This window comes from Halyomorpha halys, unplaced genomic scaffold, assembly GCF_000696795.3.
Source record: "Halyomorpha halys isolate HHAL.00 unplaced genomic scaffold, Hhal_1.1 Scaffold612.1, whole genome shotgun sequence".
Classification (NCBI taxonomy): Eukaryota; Metazoa; Arthropoda; class Insecta; order Hemiptera; family Pentatomidae; genus Halyomorpha; species Halyomorpha halys.
The window spans coordinates 254,943-279,974 of record NW_027114055.1 but is presented as its reverse complement, the minus strand read 5'-3'; the positions used below and the strand labels follow the sequence as shown (position 1 = coordinate 279,974).

The following is a 25,032-nucleotide window of genomic DNA, read 5'->3' as shown; positions in this document are numbered from 1 at the left end:
TTCACAGAGAGCATGATTTAAGGTGGTCAGGAGTAAAATGAATGGGAAAATACGTGAGTTTGGAATTTATCGAATTGAGGTAATGGAACAAAAAGTGGCCTGAACATTCCATCCACCTAAATTCCGAACTTGCCGAATGTCAATGAAAGGTGGGCGATATTTAGCTGGTAACTTCTTCCTCTTGCGACTCTTGCAACAGTTTTTGTAAGGACAACATTTGGTTCACATGTCTTTGAGGATATCTGCCTTCGTTTTCAAAGTTATAACACGGACAACACCATCAGATCCTGGATAAACTTGAATGATTTTAGCATAAGGCCTTAAACAAGGGGTAGATGAAACATTCCTTAAGAGGACAATGTCCCCAATTTTAAAATTCTCCGAAGGCTTGTACCACTTGTTTCTTAACATAAGCTTGCTAAGATTCCAATCCTTCCATTGTTGCCAAAATGTTTGAGTTCTCTCACGGATGAGTTGCCACTAGGAAAGACGATTGGATGCTATGTTTTGTAGGTTTGGTTCTGTTAAAGCATTAAATGGACCACCGATCAGGAAGTGGCCTGGAGGAAGCGATTGGCTATCTTCTGGATCACTGGATGTAGGGTAGAGCGGTCAACTGTTTAACATAGCTTCCACCTTGGCATTGGAGAATTCAGATATGGTGAATGAATTGCTAACAAAGAGCTTGTAAAGAAATGTTTTTACTGATTTTATTCCAGCCTCAAATAAATCTCTGAAGTGAGGGGTCCATGGTGGATTAAAATCCCAGTTTACACCCAACTGAGTGGCATGGCAGGTGGGTGAGATCTTCCTTGGTCTTTTCAGAGTTTAGCCAATCAGTCAGCTCTTGATAATAGTTAGCAGAATTTGTATACAAAATTAATAACAAAATTTGTGCCACAATCAGATAACATCATGAATGGAGGATCTCGTCTTGCTACGAATCTATCAAAAACATTGATGAATGCTTCTGTAGATAAACCATGTGTCAACTCAAGATGGATTGTCTTGGTTGAGAGGCAGATGAGTAAGCACATGTACACTTGATGATTGGTGACCTTCTCCTTGAACTATCATGTGCTGAAAATGGTCTCACAAAATCAACTGCTACAATATGAAAGTTATTGCTTTCAGAAAACCTAGTTGGTGGTAAAATTACCCATCAAAGGGTGTAAAGTAGGTTTGGAGAGCCTTCTGCATGTTAGATTTAATCTTTTTACCTTGGGGCAAAGTTTGCGTAGGGAGATAATCCAGAATTTTCTTTGGATAACAGTCTGAAGGGCAGTGCAACCAATACAAAGTGATGTCCGATGATAGTACCTTACCAGAAGTACAGTAAAGTGTGCCTGATTTGATAGAAGAATTGGATGCCTTTGGTCATTGGCAAGCTGAGCATTTTCCAATCTGACACCCACCCTTAAAACTCCCCATTCATCTAGGAAAATTTTAAAGTGCAGTAACTGATTAGACAACTGGTTGCTTGTATGCTTCAGGATAATACTGTTCCTGGATGAGTGTCACTATCTTAATGAGCGCAGAATCCAATTCAATTCTCAGATAATGCTGTTGAGGTATCCTGACATCTATATAAGTGGGTAAATCTTAAAGCATAAGCAAAAGACCTAATGAGCTTGTTATAATTAGAGAAACATTCCGTCCAAGCTATTAATTCAGACGCATCGGAAATGGTGATAAGCATGATAAAAGCAGGTTTGATCTCTTCTGAATATTTACAACTTAGTGTTTTTCATTTGTGGTGTTTTCCTTTGATGATGTGGTATATATATCCATTCGGGTCCCGCCCACTATAATGCATGATCAACAAGTTGTGTCGGTTCTAATCCTCTGGATCTATAATCTGCAGGGTTGTCTTGAGAAGATGCATACCTCCACCACAATGTCTCAGTGGTCTCAAGGATGTTGACAACAGCAATTGACTGGACTCATCCATTTCCGCATTCACTGCTGTAAATTTGCTGGCCCATTTCGATAAATGAAAACAACCCTTCAAAAGCAATTCCTTTAATTGGTTTTTAGGGCTATGGTGCGAGCGATGTCATTTGAACTGGTGACAAAGTCATCAACATATACATTATTGATGAGAGCAGATGATGCCTTAGGATATCGTCCTCAATCAATTGATGAATGATCCACATGGCTTGTTATGGGGATGACTTCCAGCAGTATGTGATGGTTTTAAGTTCGCAAGTATCCATCAGTGCATCAGAGCTAAAGCTTCCAGTTTTGGCAGAAACATCAAAAACCACTCTAATTGCATCAGAGGAGTAAAGGCATAAGAGAGCTTGCATTCTTGAAGCACCTAAATCAGATTCGGATGAGTGGAATGGTAGTGCAACCACATAACGCCCAGATGGGTCTCATTAGGTTGTTTCATTAAAAAGCTCTTCAAATTCCTTGTCTTTTTTAGGAAGTGGAATAGGTCTACTAACTTCCTCCATCTCCCAAAACCATTGAACTAGATTTTTGATTGACTTGGTATAAAGAAGACAAATTGATCTATTAGTGTTTTTGGCTATGGGTCCCATGATTACCTTTTCAAAAACAATGTCTAATAAAGAAGAATGATTGTGGTGAAAGGTATGTATTACTTGCCGAAAGAGATCTGCTCCGAGAAGAAAATTACTGTGCCTGGGGTGCTGAATTCCGGATCTGCCAGATTGTGATGAAGACACTCCTGATTTCTATTTTTATATAGGTATAGGTTCTAGAGGTAGTGAGGCTGTGATGATTGGAATAACAAAAGCATTGGTCATGAGCTGATGGCCCGAGTTTCTAGGCTGCAGAGTACATCACACCTTCTGGAGTTGGAGTGTGGGTGTTGTTTAAACTGGATACCTGGCAGTCATTCCTTTCAGATGTAAGCTAAAAACGTTTGGCACAATCAGATGTGATGTAGGAGTTTTGGCTTCCTGAGTCCTAGACCAAACGAATATCTTGGAGCCACACCTCTATGGTCCTTTATTTTATGCTAGTGCAGTTCCCAACAGTACTTTATAGGCAGATGAATCCGTACTAGCCAATGCTATAGCCAGGTTCTTAGCATTGGTAGATGAAGTTGAAGTGGATTCCTACATGTGGATTACCTTCAGTTTTAGGAGTAGATAGATGGACCATGGAATGATGTCTTACCTTACATTGTCTACAAGTGAAGATGGATGTACACTGGTAAGTTTTATGTTTTGGGCATAAGCAATTTCTGCAACCTGGCTAAGTCGTTAACATGTTTAATCTATTAATTGGAGAAGTAGAACAAAATTTTGGGCATTCGTTTATCACATGAGCCTCTTTACAAATGAAACATTGGAATTCCTAAGGTGATTTTGTGGTGTTGGTCAGTGAATTCATGGTGTGCAGTGAGGAGGTAACTCTGTTCAACTGACCAGGCTGATTGTGCCTTGGTCTAGGTGCTGCAGCATGAGTTAGTTGCTGGAGGTTGCCTTCAATAAAAGACCTCAGATCCACATAAAACGGGTGTACTTAGTCAGAGTGTTCCCTCTCAAACTCTTGAAGTAAGGGTTGATCTAGATATCTAAATATAATTTCACATCTACAGACTGAACAAAACAATCGTATTAAAAACCCTGAAATAGGGAGTAAACTCCAAATGTTATCCGGTCATTTCCATTTACTTTCCTATCCCTTATCTCACAATCCAAGCATCTCTATCTTGGTTTGCTAACCATTCAATGTCTGTACCATGGTTATCATCAGTATCCTACAAATTGGATGTTAATGCATTCTGGAGATATAACTTACTCCGAGAAATAGACTTAATTTTATTACTGTAGCGATATCTATGTCACTGAATAGGTCATATGTTTCATTTTTGGTTCGTTGCTACTGACAGAGGACGTTTCTCTCAAAAATCTGAAGTGTCTGATATTTTAAATGTGATTTAGTGCAGGTTTCAGATCTATAGGTAAGCACAGCACAGGTACTCAAAATTGTTTATGTTTACTATGAGATTAAATTACTGTAATTGAGATTCTTCATTCCAAATTAACACTGATTGGCGACCATTAATCTATCCATATCCTATTATCATAGGTTACTCCAAGTAAGTGAATTTAAATGCTTGTACAAAATTTTAAGTTCTGAATGTTATATTCTCGCTCTGTCGGGGTGTTTCTTCAGAAACCATATTCTTGGATTTGTCCGTATTCGTGATCAGACTCAAATATTTTAGTTTAGCTTTCAAGGCTATGAATACAATTAAAATAGCATCAATGTAAATGTTGCGAAGGTAAGAAACTGTAATCTTTGGTCAAAGATGGTACTTGTGGTCTGGATACCAAAGCCTTATACCACTTCCCTGACATATTAATAATTAAGGCTTAGCAAATTCAAAGGTTTGATGCCGATACCACCAATCTTTCTGTACATCTGCCCAGTGATGCCTGTTCAAACCCAAATCTACCTGATTAGTATTGATGCAATCCTTCTACCTATGCTTCGGTCTACCCCTCAGTTCAGTGTTAATTAACATTTCAGGAATCTGTGTGTTAAGCCTTTCAACCTTACATGCCTATCTTATTCACAGCAATGCTAAAACCTGAATTATATTTACTAGGTACAGTTCCCTCAATTCAGCATTGTGTAGCCCTCTGAATTCTCTGGTTAACTTATTCTTTTTCAGCCTGAATATTTTAGGTAATTCTTTATTTTAAAATATCTGAAGGTGCTTCATATGGTCAACTATCTTCTTCCAATAAAAATACAACTAAGCTGATAAAATCTAGTAAGGTAGTAGGTCTTGAAATACAAAATAGATGACACAAAAATATATGGTTAGCAGTAGAAATGGGAGCAATTTCTGTGATAAAGATATAAGGGGAAATACATTTAAACAGTTAGATAGGTTAAAGGATTCTATGGTAGCTAGAACAAGCGAAGTTGATGAGGAAATAAAATTAAGATTAAAAGGCAGGAAAGGGTTGTTGTTTTTCTTTCCAATCAAAATTTCTTAGCTCATGGGTTCTGTCCAGAAACTTAAAAGTTAGTATTTACAAAACTATTATCTTTCCTTCTGTTCTTTACTGATGTGAAACGTGGTCTGTTACACTAAGGGAAGAACAGTACCTCAGGCTAGCCCTGCAAAGTGGGGCAAAATGTTGGTTAGCATTAAATAGTTTTTCTACTATGTTGTACCTTTATTGACCGCACCCCACCCGGACTATCTTCTTATAATGTGGTTGTATTTAATTTTATAGTTTTCTCATCTTTCCCTATAATACTAAATCATTAGCATACCCAAGCAAAAGTATACTGTGTCATTGGTGTCATTTTCTAGTTTTTTGAATCAGATTTTCAACTCTCAACAAGTTTCATCCAACAGCATAGTTTTTATTAGCATTGTAAAGGTCAAATTAGTGTTTATGATTTTTTTAGTGTTGTGTTAAAGTTTTGTAAATTATTTTACTGTTATGATAGGCCTTGGTTTTATTAGTCTACAGTAGCCCATGGAGTCAGCAGCAGTTGCTCTTCCAGCTACCCTTAAGCTTTATAAGATTTGTTTCTCATGTGTTAAATGTTAACATTAAGATTTGTAATCTCAATGTGATAAGGAAATCACACTACTCGTTTTATTTAGCAGATGTATGTTTATTGTAATTTAATACATTTTTTTTTATAAATTTGGATATTTCAAAATTTTAGTTTATAGTATTTTTTACTTCACAGAGATAATAAATAGTAAATTGAATATTCATAAAATTACCATTTTTAAAAATCAAGCGAGTTGAGTACATTGTTATACATATATTTTTTTATTATGGCATTATAATATTAATTTAGTTTCATTTCATCTTCTCTTTTTCTTTAAGGTATTGTTTGAACTGGCCACAGGATTGCGAGTATATGATGATTCCCGGCCACATAAATATTTGGTAAGGGATGAAGGTCTACTTTTATACTTCTTGATATCTACCAAATTTTACTGTACTTATTTATTAGTTTAAATAAAATGAACCACTTACAATCAGCTTATAAATCATTAGTAATTGTTTTTATAAATTATATAACAGCTTAAAAATTAATACTTTTTACTAAGCATTTTTATTGTTATACTACATAATAATCTGCATTTACTCTTGCAGATCATCAGCCACTAATTATTTCAAGGATTAAATGATTTGAAACATTTGAATGGTTTTCATGGACTGAATTATATTTTTTATATTATCTTTGTTATGTTTAAATACTTCAGGCTTAGTGGAAGGTATACTGTGTTTTTGTTAGGTAAGAGCACTGCAATTATACTTAGCCGGTAAGAATACTGGACTCTGATTTTTACACATGATTCTTGTAAATGAAAGGAAGATGGTCCAGGTGCGGTCAAAGACTCTTCTTTCATCTTCCTTTCATGATCTCACATGGTCATTCATCGATCTTTCAATACAATTTTTGTAAATAAAATCATTTTTTTTATTTGTGGTAAGAATTAATTTTTTCTGGCATTACTTCATCTGTCCAAATCTGAATGACAATGTTCTGGAGTATTTTCACTAGCTCGCTTCCTCCAGATTTAAGTGGTTCAGCAGGTAATTCGTTAGTGCCCGACACCTTATTATTTTTAAGCCTGGCTAGTGAATCCAAAATCTCTTTATCAGGTGGTTCCATACATTGATCACTAGGGTTATCTTCATGGAGACTCTCCTCATCATCATCATCCTCCAGGAAATCTTTGTTGAGAAGTTGGGAGAAATGTCTCTTCCACTCTGCGAGTATATCCACCATTTTCGTAAGCAGCTTTCCATCCTCATTCAGGCAGTAGGTGGATTTAGTTTCAAAAGGTTTTCTATTCCTATTGACTGCTTTGAAAAACTCTTTATACTGTTTATGTCCCCTAAGGAGTTCAGTCTTTTCCAATTCCCTTTTCTCCCACTGTCTTTTCTTATACTGGTGGAGATGTTTTCCATTCGCCGCTTTTGCCTGTACACTTCAACATTCCTCCTCGTCTCTCGCTGAATCATGGCTTGGCGTGCTTCATTCTTCGTGCTTGTTGCCTTCTCACATTCCTCGTTGAACCACGGGGATCTCAAGTCCTTCTCTGGTAGTCCAAGTACTTTAGTAGCTGTGTCTGATATAGCCTCTGACTATTTAGTCCTTATGGAATCTATATCATTTTCTACTGCATCAACTTCTTGAATACGCCTATCTAGCTCTGATTCATATCGATCGAGAACTATTGGATCCTTAAGCTTCTTGATGTAGTATCGGTTAGGCTTCTGTCCTGGTGTATTTGTTTTCCCAAGTACTATTCGTGCATAGACATGTGCAATACTTAGAAAGTGATCGGAGTCCACATTTGCTCCTCTAAATACCCTCACACTGTGGAGATTAAAAATATGGCTACTGTCAATAAGGATATGATCAATTTGATTTAATGTTGACCTGTCAGGTGTTTTCCATGTTCCTTTGTGGATTTTCTTATGGGAGAAGAGGGTACTTCCAATTCTAAGGTCACGAGAAGCAGCAAAATTAACAAGTCTTACTCCATTGTCATTGCTTAACTCGTGCAGACTATGTCGACCGATAGTTGGCTGAAATATTGATTCTTTACCCACCTTTGCATTAAATTCACCTGAAATGATCTTCATATCATATTGTGCCCAGGCATCCACAGTTCTCTCCAAGAGTTCGTAGAAGGCTTCTTTGTCTACATCTTCTGAGGCTTCTGTGGGGGCATGTACACTTAAAATGGAATAATTGTAGAATGTTCCTTGAATCCTTATCACGCATATTCTAGGACTTACAGCTCTAAACCCTGTTGTCAGTATCTTCCCTTGATAATGAATCCTGTACCTTATTCATGGGATCTTTCGCTGCAGCTGTAGTAAATTGTGTGACATCTCCTCTCAATAATGCCATCTATCAACCGGATTTCCTGGATAGCAGTCATGTCCAGATGGTAGTTTTCAATCTGTGCTAAGAGCAATTTTAGTGTTCCGGGTCTGTAGAGTGACAGGACATTCCAATATCCTAGGTTAAATTTGAGCCTGATGTTGCCGGATTGTTTCCTTTGTTGACCATTTGATTTCGAGGCTATTTTAGGTTTCTTGATGTATTTGATTCTTCGGTTAGTGGGGCTATCAACCCAGACTACGTACCCTAGTCTGCCAGTGGGGCTGTCACCTTTGTGCCTGCAGACAGATATCTCCTCCGGGGCGGCTACCTAGGGAAGGTGGCCCTAGGGTGTGTATTGAATGTGCTTTTGTGTACTGAATGTGGGTGTATGTATGTAGTGTGCTGACATCAGTGTATTAATGTGTGTGTGTCAATATAGATGTTGTTTCCTCCAACCTGGAGGACCAGTGGTTGATTGCGGTGCTAGGACCGGGTGATGGGGTCACCACATTCCTTTGCCAAAATGGAATAAGTCCATAATCTGTCCAAAAAAAGGGTAATCGGATGGTCTGTGACAATTATAGAGGTATCTCCTTACTTTCTTGTGCATATAAATTGGAGTCCAACATCCTCTTTCAGCATCTACTCCCCTTTGCAGAAAAGAGCTTTGGTCAGTACCAGTGTGATTTTCAAAAAGGATGATCCACAACTGACCAAATATTTTGCCTTATCATGCTTGAGAAAGGATGTGAATAAGGGATTAAAACACACCACCTATTTGCTGACTTCAAAGCAGCATATGACAGCATTCAAGGGGACAGTTGTACAAGGCAATGAGAGAATTCAACATCCTTGAGAAGTTAATTAGAATGGTTAAACTAATCATGAGAGAGGTGAGATGCATGGTGCAGATTGGGGACCAAGATCTGATGAATTTGTCTCAGGAAGAGGACTAAGGCAGGGGGGATGCATTGGCCTGCCTCCTCTTTGATGTAGCTCTTGAAAAGGCCATTAGAGAATCTGGAATTCAAGTGGACGGAACAATATTCAGCAGAGCAATTCAGCTTCTTGCTGACATTGACATTGCCGGACGCTCTTTCCAAGCTATCTCTGATGGATTTATGAAATTGGCTGAAGCAGCAAGAAAAATGGAGCTTGAAGTGAATGCAGAAAAGACCAAATACACGGTTTCAGAGGAAATCCACAGGCCTGGTGAAGAAATCAGGATCGGAGAATATAACTTTGGAAAAGTTCCCGAGTTTGTGTATCTTGAATCGCTCATAACCCAAGACAATGTTGTGGACTCCGAAATTAAACGAAGAGTCCTATGTGCCAACCGCTGTTATTATGGCCTCAGTCCCTATTTTAGGAGCCGTGCTGTATAGACCAATTCTTCTGTATGGCTCGGAAACGTGGACTATCTCCAAGGCTGGTGAGCACAACTTAATGGTCTTGGAGAGGAAGATTATCCATAAAATATTTGGAGCTGTCAAGGTTGACCAGATATGGAGACGTCGAACAAACCAAGAGCTCAAAGTTTTATATAAGGAACCAGACATTGTCCAGTTTATGAGATTCAGTAGATTGAGATGGGCAGGGCATGTTGCTCGGATGGCTGAGAGTGATCTGCCAAGGAAAATGGTGACCGAGTTAATACATAGAGCAAGACACAGAGGAAGACCACGCCTTCGATGGAGTGATGGTGTGAGTGGTGATGCGATGACCATGATGGGAGTGAGGAACTGGATGCACAAGATCATATTGATTGGTGGAGGCTGATGCAGGAGGCCAGGACTCGACATCAAGTTGTGGAGCCGAATTAATAATAATAATAATAAGAATTAATTTTTTATGGGTTACTTAAACAAAGTCTGCCATAAAAAAATCAATTTTATTTGGAATACTGTTCCAATAAATTATAAAGGTCAAAAATTATAAATGAACAACATAAGTCTCAGGCAACAAGCAGGCTCCATAAGCCATGAAAAAAATTAAATTTTAATTATAATTACAAATAAACTGTATTGAAGCTGATTTTAGTCATAATGAAGAGATTTAAGATGCCTTTAGCATTACTCTAAATTGTCCCTCAAGATTCATCTAAATTTCTATTGATTCATCTATAGAAAGGAAGCAAATAATTTTGGAACTAGTGCTTAACCAGAAATATATGGCTCAGTATTACAAACATTTCAAGCCTTTTAAGTATAAATTAGTAATTCTAGCATTAACTTCTAAAGCAGTGGTTCTGAACCTGGGTTCGGAAAAACACATGGATTTCTTCAGCCTTTTCCAGGGGTTCCGCTATATAATTTAGAAATGGGTCATTGCATGTCAACTCACTATAGTTTTGAACGTATAATCTATAATTTTCTTCAAATTTTGCCTAGGTGTTATGAAGGTATTCTAGCCTTTCTTTCCTTTTGCTGAAAAGACAAATATTTTCATTTATACCAAAGGATAATGTAGGCATTCTACCAAAAGGGTTCCACTATTTTCCTCCGTCTATCAGAATTTTTGTCACTAGTGCTTAACCAGAAATATATGGTTACTAAAAATATTTCAAACCTTCAAATTATAAAATTGTTTTATTAAGTTTGTGATTTTTAATCAATCTTATTTCTAATAAGTTCGTGAACAAAATTGTTGTGAAACTTATTTCAATATGTGGATTTTATTTATTTATACTTGTAATTACTGTTTCTTTGTTGATTTTGTAACAATTCTATGTTATTAAAGTAGGATAAGATACAGCCTTTAAAATTATTCTTATTTATTCTCCAGTTGAAATTGTATATTTTACCAGAAAACATTTTATAGTTCCAATTCTGTTTGAAATTTAATCCAATAAATTGACAAAAAGCATCTTGAATTTTCCAGTTAATATCTTGGAATCATTTGCTTGAATTTTTTCATACTACATCGATTGAGACCCTGGTACTGGGGTATCTCCCTCAAGTAATATCTGTTCACATAGCATGTAATTGAAACTTTCATTCTTTCTTGTCTTTCCCTAAATAGTCTTTATATATTCACGAATTCAAAGTTTTACTGGCATATTTACTGATAAATAACATAGAGGTAACATCAACAATGATAATTTCCTCTCTTGGATAATAAAAGTATAGTTTAAATATTTGAGCAATATGAAACTTCTTAACAGATCATTTTTCAGCATACACGATTAAGGAAATGATAATTCTATATATATTTTCCTAACAGCCCATACATCAATGGGAAGTATTGAAAAATTTGATTTAAATAGGCAAAATATTATTTTAGCAAATATTAACATGAAACTTTGTTTTAGAAAGATGTAGTGGAATCATGTGATGAAGACAACAGAAGTGAACTTAAAGATATTACAGCTGGTTATGATGATGGTATTTCTTTTTCTGCATTAATTTCTCTCGGACTAGCTTGTGTATCATCTAAACCAAAAGATAGACCTGAGATGGTTGAAGTTTTGAGGAATCTTGATGCTATTAGCAAAACCTATGAAATCACTCAGCAAGCACACTGTGAGTCTTTTATAAAATTATTGTCTTTTTTTGTTGTAGAATACAGTCATTGATCCATTAAACTTATATGTGTGATGTATCTGTGTGGACAATCCTTCTTCCGTGGCAATAAAGCCCAATGTGGGTCTTGGTCTCTTTGCTAAGCTTTTGCCAGATGATCTGATCCTGTGTGACATAATCTTTCCATCTGAGTTTAAGCAGTCCTTTACTTGTAGCATTGAGGTTTCCTTACAGCATTCGTCTTGTATTATATCAGTATCATCCATATTCATCCAGGTTGTGCGTCCAGCGAAGAGGTCGACTCTTTATATTTTATATAGATAATAAAAATTGAATAGTATATCTCTATAAAATATGTCTTAATATTTTATTTCATTTATAAAATGCTTTTACAAGTATTTTTCTTTCTTCCATGGTCACCAACCTTGACTAGTCCGAATATTCTTTAAAGAAACTTTCTCTCAAAGGTAAGGATTTCATTCTCCTTGGCCTTTGTTGTCTTTATTTTAATATTAATGTATTCTCATACTTCATTTATCATATTATAATATTTACCCTATATTTTTTTTCTAATACTACTTATGTATCATAATACTTATGTAAAAAAATGTATCAATATATAAAGGGTGTGTAAAAACGGATATATTAATGGGGAGTATGTAAAAACAATGTTATAAAAAATAAGAAGAAATATAGAGAATAGGAAATGAAGAAACAAGAGATAACATAAGAGAGAAAAAAATTAACTTACAGTTGTAGGCAGAGATTTCTGCTAAACTGTTTGAAATTACATGAATAATCGTTAGAGTGCAGGTCATCAAAGACATTAGATAAACAGAAATCCAACGGTCAAAAAACGAACGTTGAGATAAAGTAGTTAATAAGAGATTAAAACGTATAAAAAGATTTAAATGTAAAGTTATGAGAGCCAAAAGATATTAAAATGTATAAATATGTAGTGGGTTTGTAAAACGGATAATTTAAAAAAAAAAATGTATATGTGTATAAAATTACTGCTGTTTTAATAAATTAATAATTTGGGAATAGGCTAGGGACAGGTTTTGTTTGTCAGTTTTGTGATTAAGGGGGGAAGACTCTAATTGTATAAAAATACTTTCTGATAGCGGTCGCTTATCATGGTTAGGAACGGTGGCTAAAATGGAAGTATTATCAAAATCAAAAGAGTGGTTGAAAAATAAACTATGTTCAGATAATTTAGAAGCAGAGAAGTTACGGGAAGATACGGAATACTTGTGTTGGGTTATGCGGTCTTAGAGTAAATTTTTGGTTTCACCAATATAAGATGCGTTACAATTAGGAGTAGAAAAAGGGATACGGTACACAACGTGAGAACGGTATTGAGGAGGAATGGGATTATTAAGATGAGAGTAAATAAAAGAAAGTTTGTTATGAGCTTTGAAGGCGAGGCGGAGGTTTGGGATAGAAGAACGCAAGTGTTTATGGATATTATCTGAAAGAAAAGGTAATGATAAGGGTGACCTGTTATCGCAGCGGCCAATCCTGGATCCCATTAGCGTTTTCAGAGTGACTAATTCCGCAGTTAGGTCATCAATCGCTACCTTAATGTCTTCCATCCTTGAAGAAGCAGGTGCTGAATGACTGCCCATAATAAAATTACTTGAGGGCTGCTGGATTTCTGCTATTTTATCCGCAATATGTGCCATCTTCGTGGAATCCGTGTGATCTGTGGCGGCTAAGGTTGCTTGCATTCCCTCAGTTAACCCTCTTAGCCATAAGGTGTTGAGCATATCTGCAGGAACCTTACCTGCGGCCAATTGCTGCATTTCTCAAAGAAACTGTGATGGCCGTTGATCGCCCAGCCTCTGTTCCTCCAATAACTTCGTAATTCTGGAGTGGTCAGAGGGCCCAAAGATGGAGAGTAGCCTCTCGTATGGGTCAGTGGCAGGGGGGTCTCGGGCAAGATTGGCAACCTGCTTTAGAGCCGCTAAATCCAGTTGGGCGATGATCAGCTGAAACTTAGTTTTACTATTAGCTATATAACAAGAGCTGAACACCTCCTCAACTTGTATGAAACACAGGTCAGGTTCTTCCCTATAAAATGTGGGTAGCCGAGACAATGCGTTGGGTATTTTCGCCGATTCCACTAATTCCTTTTGCTCCTCCTCACCGGTTAGGAGGGCGATTAAATTGTGCCCATTCACTAGAGTTCAATAAAATTAATACGAAAAATAAACAATAAACTTACGTTCGGGGTCACCACTTTAGTGCGTGTTTCTATTATATAATAATAAAGATGAATCTTTAGGTCTTTATTATCGTAAAAAACAATGTTCATACTTGAAAATTAAAAAAACACAATCACAATTATTATATGCATAAACGTTCAGTTTTTTTAGATAACAACACACAAGTTCTTCATAATTAATTTTAATTGATCATATGGCGAGAGGTTTCAAATGGGTTTGCCACTGAAACAAATGTAAAATAATGAAACTTTAAATGAATTATAATTAAAAATAGATTTAAAAGAAATATAGTAAAGAAATAAAAATGTTGATAATAATTTCGACTGTGGCAAACCCATTTCAAACACTCTCTTTGCAAACGTCAACTATTGCCGCTCAAGACATTAATCTTGTCACCACAAGGTAATGATCTGTATAAGGGGATGGAAAGAGATAGAGGTGAATTAGATGTAGAGGGGGTACGATTTTTATAATTGTAAATGTGTTTATCGATGATTTTGTGAGGAAAATTGTTTAAGAGGATTTGTTTAATGCGGAGATAGTTATTATCATGAAATTGGGAATCAGAGAGAGAAAAACAATGAAGAATAATATTTGGCTGTGTTTAGTTTTTGATGGTAAGGATGTTGGGAGTGATAATTTAGAAGTCTTCCTGAGTAAGTTGGTTTTGTGTACCAATCGGTGGATATAGTGTTATTGGTGTTTTTTTATGATGAGGAGATCAAGAAATGTTAGTGAATTTTTTTTCTTTTTCTTTTTTTTACTCTCACATTGACTATTTTATCTCTATGATCTTTTGACTTTTAGATTTCTGTTTTTGTAACGTCTTTTGCCGACCTGCACTCTAGCGGCTTTTCCTCAATGTAGTCTGGATTCTCTTCCTATACCCTTACTCTCGCATTTCTTACTTTCTTTATTCATCTTCAAGAGAGCATATATGTTTTGCTTTGTAAAAACAATTAAAATTTAAAAGATTAAGAGATTTCAGAAACTGAGTAATAATCTCAAAATAGCATTTTTGCCAATATCAATCATTTATAATTATATGTATTTTACAATTGTAGCTTAATGTTTGTGAATATTTCATGGGATAGACATGCTGCCTACCCAGCTCTGCTACATCCTCTTTCTTCACTGAGTCGCAAGCAAGTATCGATAAAGAGCTGCCCAAAGGACTCCTTTTGCAACTCCAATGAACTCTTCACAATTTGAATTACAAGATATAACTGCTTTACCCAATTCAGAAGATGGGGTACAGCTATCTCCTAATCTTAACTACCATACTATATCGGGACCACCCCCTAATAGTATGTTACAGCAACCTTCTAATGGCCAAGATCTAGGTAACATGTTTTGCAACTATATGAAACTGAGCTTCATCTCCTTTTGTAATAAAACGATTTTGACAAAGGAACTTACACAGCTGTCTATTGCTGGACAAGGTCCTCAGAACCTCCTGACAAATGACCACAATTTTTCAAAGTGGGAAACTTTTGTTTTGTATTTTCATGTTTTGTTACTTCCTCTTGGAATTCTCTCGATCAAATGCACTTAGGGTGCACCTTTAATTTCTTGTTTTATGCATTGTTCTTTTCTTTCCCCTTTTTTTTCTCTGCATAGGTTATAAACTTCTATTTTCACAACAGGTTTTCTAAGAAGTGAAACTTTTGTTTTGTATTTTTATGCGTTTAGTTATTTCCTTTTAATTTGCTTTATTACATGCACTTAAAGTTTGCATTTACTGTCTTACTTTATGCATCAATTGTTGTTACTATTTCCTATACGTGTTTTATAAGCATATGCTTTCCCGTTATTTTCCTAGATTCCCCTATTTCTTAAATCTATAGTGTTAAGATGCTAATAAATCATTTCTAGGTGGTTTTCACATTAAATAATCTAAATTATTTCCATTACTTAATTATTATATATTCAAAGTTTGTTTCATTTATCTTTTCGCATTGCCATTACATGCGCGTTTTCACATAACATTCTGTCCATGATTATCAGTATACCTTTCATATAGAAAAACCTAAAAACTATCTTGAAAAACCTCTAATCTTAAAATGTTTCAAATCACGTCTTGTTTACTTTTACCCCACATTTTATTTCTTATAAATTAGCCCTGCTTAATTTAGGTAGGCAATTTGTTTGAGAAAGGTGCCCCCTCATATTTGAATAGAAATTCACGATGCCATCTAGTGGCAAAGATAAGAAGTAGGAGGCTTGGGTAGCCATCTTGGTCTCTACAACAAAGTGAGGAGAGTTGTGTGCAGGAGAAGAAAGAGCTAGCACATATTAAGAAGATCACTTTCTATAAATAGACATGTGGGGGTAGAACTTCACCACATTCAGGCAAGAGAGGCAGTGGTGATGGCAAGATGAGAAGAAATGGACTGGAGAGAAATGTTTTTTTCCTATTCGATTCTTCCCTGTGCTTTCTCTCATAACTTTCTTCAAACAATATGGTTATTGAGTATTTCCTCTCTGTCTGCTGTCGTGCCCTTATAGTCCCGCCGGTATCCTCGAAACCCAAAGAAGATCTCAAATGGTATCTGTTGGGCATTGATCTCCATTGGTTCGCCCCGGCCCACATCTCTTCTTTGGTACATGTATGGACACTGTTTGGCTATGCGCAATTGACAATTGAGATTTCTAAGGGTTAGCAAGAGCCCTTACTCCGGCTTGCAGCCTATAATGTTTCTGTTTTAATCCCGAAGTTTTCTTTCAAGGGCTGAAATTTGAGACGTGTAATTAGGTATAGAGTCTGGCATTATGTTCATAAGCAAGACCAACCAGAGAAAAGGAAGTGACGTGACAAAAAAATTACGACACAATGAGCAAGAACAAGAGAGACAAAAAAAGATTAGAATAAATAAGCGAACCAGGGATTGATAAAAAGCTACCAGACAATATTATTATTTGAGAAAATTATAATTGATAACAGAAAGTAAAGAGTGATAAAAAATGTTAGTATAAAAATGTACTAAAGATTCAGTTGGCAAAGGAGCTGGGGAAGAAGGCGGGAATGCCGAGAGAGTTCTCCTTCGTAGAGTGCGCGCAGGAACTAATTGACGCCAGCGCCAGAGAGGAAGAGTCCCGTATGGAAAGCGAAGAAAGGTGGTGGACGAGAGTGGCTTATAATCGATGAAGGACTAATCCAGTTCCATGGTGAAGAAATTAATACCATGATAGTGGGAAGGAAAGAGTATCTATCACCGAAAGGAGGCAGATAAAACCAAGAAGCTGCGGGCACCGTGAGGACAGAAAATGCCATGGTTGCGGAAAAGTAGGACACTTAGTGGCCCACTGTCCACGCACAAGGTGTTTTGAATGTGGAAATGAGGGGCACATAGCCAAAATACAATATATCCAGCGCATAAATGGCTGCCTGACTGTCCATGTAAATTGTAATTAGCCTTTCCCTCATGCCCTCTTTTATTAAATTCTGGGCTCAGACATTTATTTCAAACACCTCAGCCTGGAATACTGTGGTGTGTTTTTACTAATGAGATGGATGTGCCTTGATTAGGCATGTCCATCCTCCATATTCCTGCTCCAGATCCTTGTTCCATTAGGGATCCGTCTGTGTAGCAGTTTATCCCATTACAAGGCAACCTATAATTCTCTGTTAGGATCAGCCAACTATAAACTGCACAATACATAAAAAATAGTTCTTTAATTTTTATAAAACTTATAGTATTATATTTAATTACGACTGAAATGTAAACTGACCACCTTAAAATCAGTTATATCACATCCCAATGAATAGCTCAGTAAATTCTAGATAACAAGCATACTATATTATCACTGAACGAAAAAGAATGACAATAAAGCCTTATTTACACACTTATCAATTAAATTTACTTTAACCACTTTAAAATCAAGCTTAACCATTTGAAACATCAGTATACTGTTTAAGTGTCTTATCTATAATGGAGGAGGTAACTATGAGGTTAGCCACAGCCAAGGAAATCCAGCCATTATTGTCTACTCTTGATTGTAGATGCATAGCACAGCTGTCTTCTGCTAGGTTCTACTTACGATCGTCTCTGGAACTTGTTATCATTTTCATATCATTCCTCTCCTTTCTTCATCAATTGACTAAATTAATTATAATCAATCAACTACACTCTATAATTTATTGAGGCATTATATATTTTCTGAAACAAGCCTACACTTTATAATTTATTGAGGCATTATATATTTTCTGAAACAAGCCTACACTTTGGCTTTATTTATAATTTTTTATTTTGTCTTTCGCCATTCTTTGGCATATATATATTTTGAAACTAGTTAATTCAAACTATTATTTTCACATGGAGTCCTAGTCACTCAATTAATCAGAGTATTTCGTGCGTCATTTCTGTACGACACTCTGTATTTTATTTTATCATTATTATTTCTTTTTTTTTTTGTTTCTCGTCATTTTTGGCATTAGAGAGAGAGAGAGAAATGCTTTATTCATCCATGCTGCCCAAATACTTCGGGTTGCTACATTACACAGCTTATCAGCTAATCAATCCGTGATTGGACATATGTAAATTACATATTTTTACATGATATAATAAAAAAAGGAAGAAAACATTTTTTTTCCCCCACAGTTTTCTTTTATAATCAATTCCAATCTACATACTAAATATAAATATTTCAATGTATTCCTTTTTTCTTTCCCTTTCTTGTCCCTTCCATTTTACAATTTTTATTTCATTTGATTGACAAATTTACTCTCCCAAATTCCCCCTCCCCTCTCAGATCCTTCCCAGTGACCCGCTAACAAATTCACTATTAGACATTAATGTGTGAGATCAAACCAGAGAAATAATAGTCACAGCAGTAGATCAGTTTACAGTAAAACAAACAAATAAATACATTTTACCAAAACAAAACTAATATATAAATTTAAAGGAAAATACAATAAAAAGTTGGTTAAAAGTAATACTTGACTGGATAAACAAGTTTTAAAAAAATAAATAAAAATAATAATTTAATAATAAGTTAAAACACACAAATCGACAGGTCCACATAATAAAATAAATAAATAAAACAATGAATAATCCTAAGCTGATTCCCATGCAGGTGATGATGTATGATCCTCAGGGAGTCCAAAATAATATTTTCCGCAAAGATCGCTATATCCCCAATGCTAACACCTAGGCCTTCTAAGAAGCTTCTTGTTCTATCTGATATTGTTCCGCGAGATCCAAATCAGAGCCCTCTCATGGTGATCTCTCTCTCTCCGAAGGTCTCATGGAATTTTCCTTAAGGAAAGAGATGCATTTTTCATATATTTCCTTTTTTTCCCTTTCCACTCCACCTTCCTGTTCAAGGTCATTACTCTCAAATCTTACCATCGGATCAAGGACCAGAACCATGCCTCCGATTTTTGTAAATGCAACAATATCGGCGTATCTTACATATCCGTCGGTGTCAATGAAATAAACCTCCTCGAAGCAGGTGGAGTCTTTTTTTTCCAGGAACTTCATCAATTCTTCTTTGACCCTGTGCCTGTGTTATAAGGAAGGAGATATTGGGGCATTTTCCCAGCACATAGGCTGGTGTTTCAGACTCTGCCGCATTTGTGACAGAAGGACCCAACTTTTTTTTTTCTTGTTCCCCCTTCCTTGCATTGCTGCCATACGGGGTTCGGCAACAGTGGGGTAGTGCCTTAGGATTGCCAATGCCACTGCTGCCAATAAACATCTTTTTTTTTTAATCTTTATTTTCATAAATATATACAACATTATTTGGTGGAACCATTTAATTTTTGGGGACAATAATTATTTTTAAAACGAGGTGCAGCCCAGCACTCGGTTGAGTGCCTTAAGATGGGGCTACACCTTATCCAGCAGCATCCGTCCAGTATGTCCAACATGCCTGGTCCTCATCCATCTGGTTTTCAGCACCACAGTACGCAGCCTAGTCCAGCCCTCCTGATCTCATTCTGCTTCTTCCCTGTCCTTTATCATCTTCCATTGGTGGCTTGCCGATTCCGGGTGGTCAAACCCTTCCCAACGTAAAGTGCATTGGCCCGACCTCCTCCCTCCCCCCGTAGATGAATTCCCTGAAGTACGGGTAGTTCTCCTCCTCCATCAGGAGAGGGAAGTCAGACTCAGCGAGAGCGAAGATCCTGCTTTTTCTCGACAACCTGGCACGTGTCCTTCCATCAGAAGGACCCAACTTCTCCTTGCTGTCCACTGGCTCCTGGGACTCCACACAGCGGTGTGTAGTTAGTATTTAGTTTCAGGGCATTCATCCATTCTGATCCCAAGAGTACCTGCTTCTCACATACATATCTATTAGCTTTCGGGATATCTTTGAAATGGCGAACACCAATTCCCTGCCACCTGCAATTGGCCCATTCTTCGAAAGAATTCTCACACAAAGACTGCTGTACAGCTCTCACACTTTGGTAGCCCTGATCCACTCTCAGTCTATTGCCACATGCCGTGATTTTGGATTCGTAATTGAATGTAGACTGGAATAGAGCATCTGGAACATTCGACAGTCGCTGGGCAATGGGCCAATGCTGCAGTGGAGCTTCCCATTGACAGCGGATTAGACCCAGTCCTTGATACCTCTTGGGTGCATACAGCATCGCCAACGAGGTGTTAGTGGGGAGCCCGATGATGGCCTTGATACTCCTGTGGATATTGGTATCAATGCCCTCTAATATCGAAGGACGTATCTTTGTAAGAGGAGCAGTCTGGAGAGGGTAGTTGTCGACTGACTGCCGAGTAGAGAGGACATGTCCAGTGAGTTTTGTTAATTTTTTTTCGTATTAAAATGCTTGGAGGGATATTTTTGAGAATTGGAGTGTGCCACGTTGGTACAGAAGTGTTTTATGTAATTAAGGAAAGAGTGGGACCACGAGGTGGTTTTCACCCCACATGACCTTAAAAAAGTCATCGTATCCCATCGTGCAGTAGACAATCGTAAAGAGCACAAAAAGCTGAAAAAAACGAATACCTACATGACCCAATCGGCGGACCATAGGGTAAGTTATAGATTTTTGAAGTTATAACATAAATTGGGTGTTGGAGTGAGGTTCCTGTAGTGGTTGGAGTGGTGTCGCACCATGCACCTTGTCCAAGAGGGGAAGGTCCATAATCAAGGGAAGTTGAAATATTCCTTCTGGGGCCCATATCATGGCCAGAAATGAAGAGAGAAGTTTGATAATCCCGGAGACTTTAATGGTGGGCAAAGAAAGAAGCGGGCCTTCGATGGTAAATCAGGAGACTTTAACGATGGAGTAAGATGGAAAAGGGTCATCGATGGACTTGTCGGTGACTTTAACGCCCGATAAAGAAAGTAGGTGGCCATCGAAGGAGAATTTAATGGTCGAGAAGGATGTGGATGGACCCTCAATGTCCGAATCGGACTTCCCGATGACAGATGCGAGTGTGGGGAGGTGAATGAGCCCACAGAGACCCAAGGAAAAGAGGAAAAAGAGGGGTAGAGTTGACAATTCCTCCTTTTCGGAAGACAGTTCCTCGTTATAGAGCCAGAACCATAGCTATAGAGGTACCTGACTAACACAAAGGTCAGCTTAAAGAATCAGGAGCACATAAATCAGAAAATTGGGGAAATCAGGGACATTGTTGTAGGACTAGAGGCCAAATGGCGCTCCGTCCCTGGTGTAGTTAGGGAGGTGGTCCGGGAACCCTTATACACCGACCAGCTCTACAGCATCATCACCGATAAGGTTGTAGAAATAGTCAAGACGATGGGGGAAGTGCTGCAGGGATATGGGAGTGAGGTGTCTCCTACCTCTGAAAGGGTCAGTGAGGCCAAGCCACGGAAGAAGACCAAGCGGCAAAAACCCAAAAGTAAAAAAGAGCCACCAGTACCAAAATGTCATAATGCTGCCCTGGCTCCAATGCCCCTGAAAGGGAGTGAGAACCCCACATGCCGGGGCAGGAACATGACGGAGGATTCAAGCGAGGATGATGAGGTGTACAGGGCGGTTCCGGGCCCAAGCAAAGCACAATGCCGGCAAGGAGGATTGGGTCCTGGTAAAGAAAAAGAAAGGGAAGAAGGAGGAGCAAAAAGAGAAGAAGAAGGGCAAGTTAACGTTCGCCGGGGTCCTTGCCAGTGTCCTGCAGGTACCTAGAAAGGCAGAGGAGACTGCCACTTATGTGTGCGCGGAAGGGTGGTCTCCGAGCATCTCCCATCCTAAGAGGAACTGAAGCAGATAGGAGTCTCTGCCAAAATGGTGAGAGTCACCAATGGTAACGTGGTCCTGATAAGGACAGAGGGTGCAGACCAGGCCAAGAGACTCCTAGAATGAGACCGGCTGAAGGACTCGAGGCAAAGCTGGAGATGACGAGGAAGCCCTGCCTCGAAGTAAAAGGAGTGCCAAAGCACTGGGATGAGAAGATCTTGGTTAGGTACTTGTGGGACGAGAGTGGCCTGGGAAATGCCAGAGAAGAGGAAAAGGTGGAGTGGATGAGACCCTGCTTCTCCACTCCTGTTAGGGGTGGGCTATCGATGACGTGGGTGGTGGAAGTCCACCAGTCAGTGAGGCTCGCCCTGATGAACTTGTCCGCAGCCAACACGACAGGATGGTGGAGCATGACCATCAGAGACTACCTCGACCCCTTGCTCTGCCTGCGGTGTCAAAAGTATGGACACCCTGCCAAGGCATGCACAGAGGACCTGGCGTGTAAGTGGTGTCTTGGCACGGGGCATAAGATAAAAGAATGTCCGGCAAAGAAGAAGGGACTGACACCGCGCTGCAGAAACTGTAGCGAACAAGGTAGAGAGGGGAAAGATCTCCAACATTGTGCGGGCACCAGATAATGCCCGCTACATCTGGAAAAGATGGTCGTACAGGCGAAAAGAACGTGCTATGCGTAGGCTGCAGATCCTGCAGGTCAATATGGGCCGAAGACGAGTGGTCACGGACGAACTTAAGACTCTCGCCCGGAAGGTCGACATCATGGTAATCCAGGAACCATGTTGTCGCAAAACCCAGGGTTTGGTGTGGCGTCGAGCCTTCTCCAGTGAACTGGAGGGGATATTGGTGTATAGAGAATGGGAGGAGGTGGCGCCGATGGAGGAAGAGTCAGGAATTGACCACAGAGTAGCAACCCTGACGGGCGCCACCACCCAAGCGGCCAATATTACCCTACGCCGCAAGGCGAGAGCACGTCCGGTCCCATGGTGGAAACCGGCCCTGACGCAGCTGAAGAGAGAGTACTATAGGGCCAGCTGCAGGTACCAGGAGTGCAGAGATGAAGAGAGGAGAGCTGCACTCCAAGAGGAAAGCAAGCATAGGTATAGGGTATACCGAAACAGTGTGCGTCACCAGAAGAAGTAGTCCTGGGACGAGTGCTTGATCAAAGAGTCGGAGAAGAATCCCTGAGGCATCCTGTACAGGGTCACGCAGGGGAAGGTGAAGCCAATACAAATGATGGCTGCCATCAAAGTTGGAGGAGCCCAGGCAACCACTCTGGAAGAAACGGCGATGATGTATATTGTAATAATTTAAAAATTATTAAAATAAAATAAATTGAAATTTGATATTTTTTTAACTTAAATTCTGATATCTAAAAGATAGCTTGGGTTCAAATTAAAAACTTTAATATTAAATAGATAATAGAATTTTATTTAAATTTTATAATATAAAAGACTCTTTTCTCAGGGCGGGTTTCTTGGCAATCAGAAACAGACACTTTTACTATTAATACTTAATTAAATTAATATCTCTTTTACACATGTATTTAAATTTAGGTATAACAAAACTAACCAATTTCATAGTCTCTTCTTTTTATGATTTCTCAATTAACTAACACTGACTGCTGACAATCTCTCAGTAAACAAACACTAACAAAACAAAGTATTGGTCCTCTTACAGTTTTTAGTTACTTCTCATCCATCGAAGTGTGTTGTTAGGCAATCCAAACAAAGAGTCCCTTTTTCTTCTTAGGTGACTCTTGGTTGTCCTCTTTTTCAAGATGTCCACCCTTGCTGGACAGAAATTAATGAGGACCTCCTCATCATGGAAACATCATTTCCCAATCGTGTCCAAACAACGAATGAATGCCAAAAACCAAAACCTGCCTCAATGTTCCATGTAAACATCGATTGTCGCACAACAGTTAGGGATTTTTGCAAATGATTTACTTTCTGAATATTATTCTTTAGCACTATTTCTTGACTTCTATTTTTTCTTAAATTTACTGTATTTTCAATTATGATGGGAAGAGTTAAAATAGTTTTTATATTTGAATCCGTTCAACATGGCCTTGATTCAACGGACTTTTTGAAGGATACGTACCGCCATCTTAGTTTTGTTTTGAATCACGAATTTATTATAGAAAATGAAAATTGGTTAGCTTGCTTTTTGGTTCAACGAAACAAATGAACAATATTAAAATGATACATAAAATAAAACATATTAAAAACCCTTAATACATCAAAATATACTATTTACTCAAAAAGAGCATATTACAATATTGATTATACATACCCCAGGGATGATCCGTCCCAGGACACAGCAGAGGAGAATATAGTGAGATGCACCACGTCATACCCACCAGGTACCGACATATGCCCACTTATGAGACCTACGTCTTGCCGTGGACAGGCAGAGGATTGGGAGGGCTCTGGGACTAGACGCCTTGGACGCTGCAGTACTCAGGAACAGTGCCCCATATATCGAAGAGGAGCTATTGGAAATCTTTGAGTGCTTGGATAAGGGGTACTTTCCGAGCAGGTGAAGGATTGCAGACTTGAGACTGCTCTACAAAGGGGGAGGCAAGGATAAGGAATCACCGAAGCCCTATCGGCCCATATGCCTCCTCCCTGTTATCAGCAAGGTCCTAAGGCCAGCTGCGAGTCACCCACGGCATTACGGCTTGACCCGTGGCAAGGGAACAACAGATGCGCTGCTGAGAGTGCATGAGGATGTAGAAGGGAGGGCGGAGAAATATGTCTTGATGATACTGTTCGACATATTTTCCATCTCCTCATTTGTCTGCGGTATTGTAGGCAATCTTGGGAAAACGTCACTAATTGACAACGTCTTGCCCAATACTACCCCTTTCTCATCCTGCCACTTGACCTTAATACACTTTTTTTGCCACCTGGAGCAGCATCCATAGACATCACGAAGACCACCACTACTTCCTGAACAGGGCGTCCTGCTCTTGGAACCCATACAGTTTGTCCTAGTTCGATTCTCTTGGGCCTCTGTTGGTCTGAATTCATTTTCCTATATTCATCAATCATTTACTGGAAGATTATTGATTGACCGTGTGTACAGATGAAAGGAATATGGTCCGGGTGCGGTCAAAAAAACTCAAATAGTAGAAATATACTACTACATATTAATGAGCCAACGTTTCGCCCCACGTTGCAGGGCTTCTTCAGGGGTAAAAAAGATACAAACACATAGTTACATAAGGAAAACAAAA

The 25,032-nt window shown here is 38.4% G+C and overlaps 1 protein-coding gene across 2 annotated transcripts in view; it reads left to right on the top strand.

The window, feature by feature from the left end:
* LOC106684756 (serine/threonine-protein kinase pelle) overlaps positions 1-25,032 on the top strand; it is a gene marked incomplete in the record, with an annotated part of 133,213 nt that overhangs the window by 72,548 nt on the left and 35,633 nt on the right. For both annotated transcript variants that reach the window (XM_067051300.1, XM_067051301.1), the window contains 2 exon segments: positions 5,844-5,906; positions 11,177-11,387. In XM_067051300.1, coding sequence (XP_066907401.1) covers positions 5,844-5,906; positions 11,177-11,387 — 274 coding nt within the window.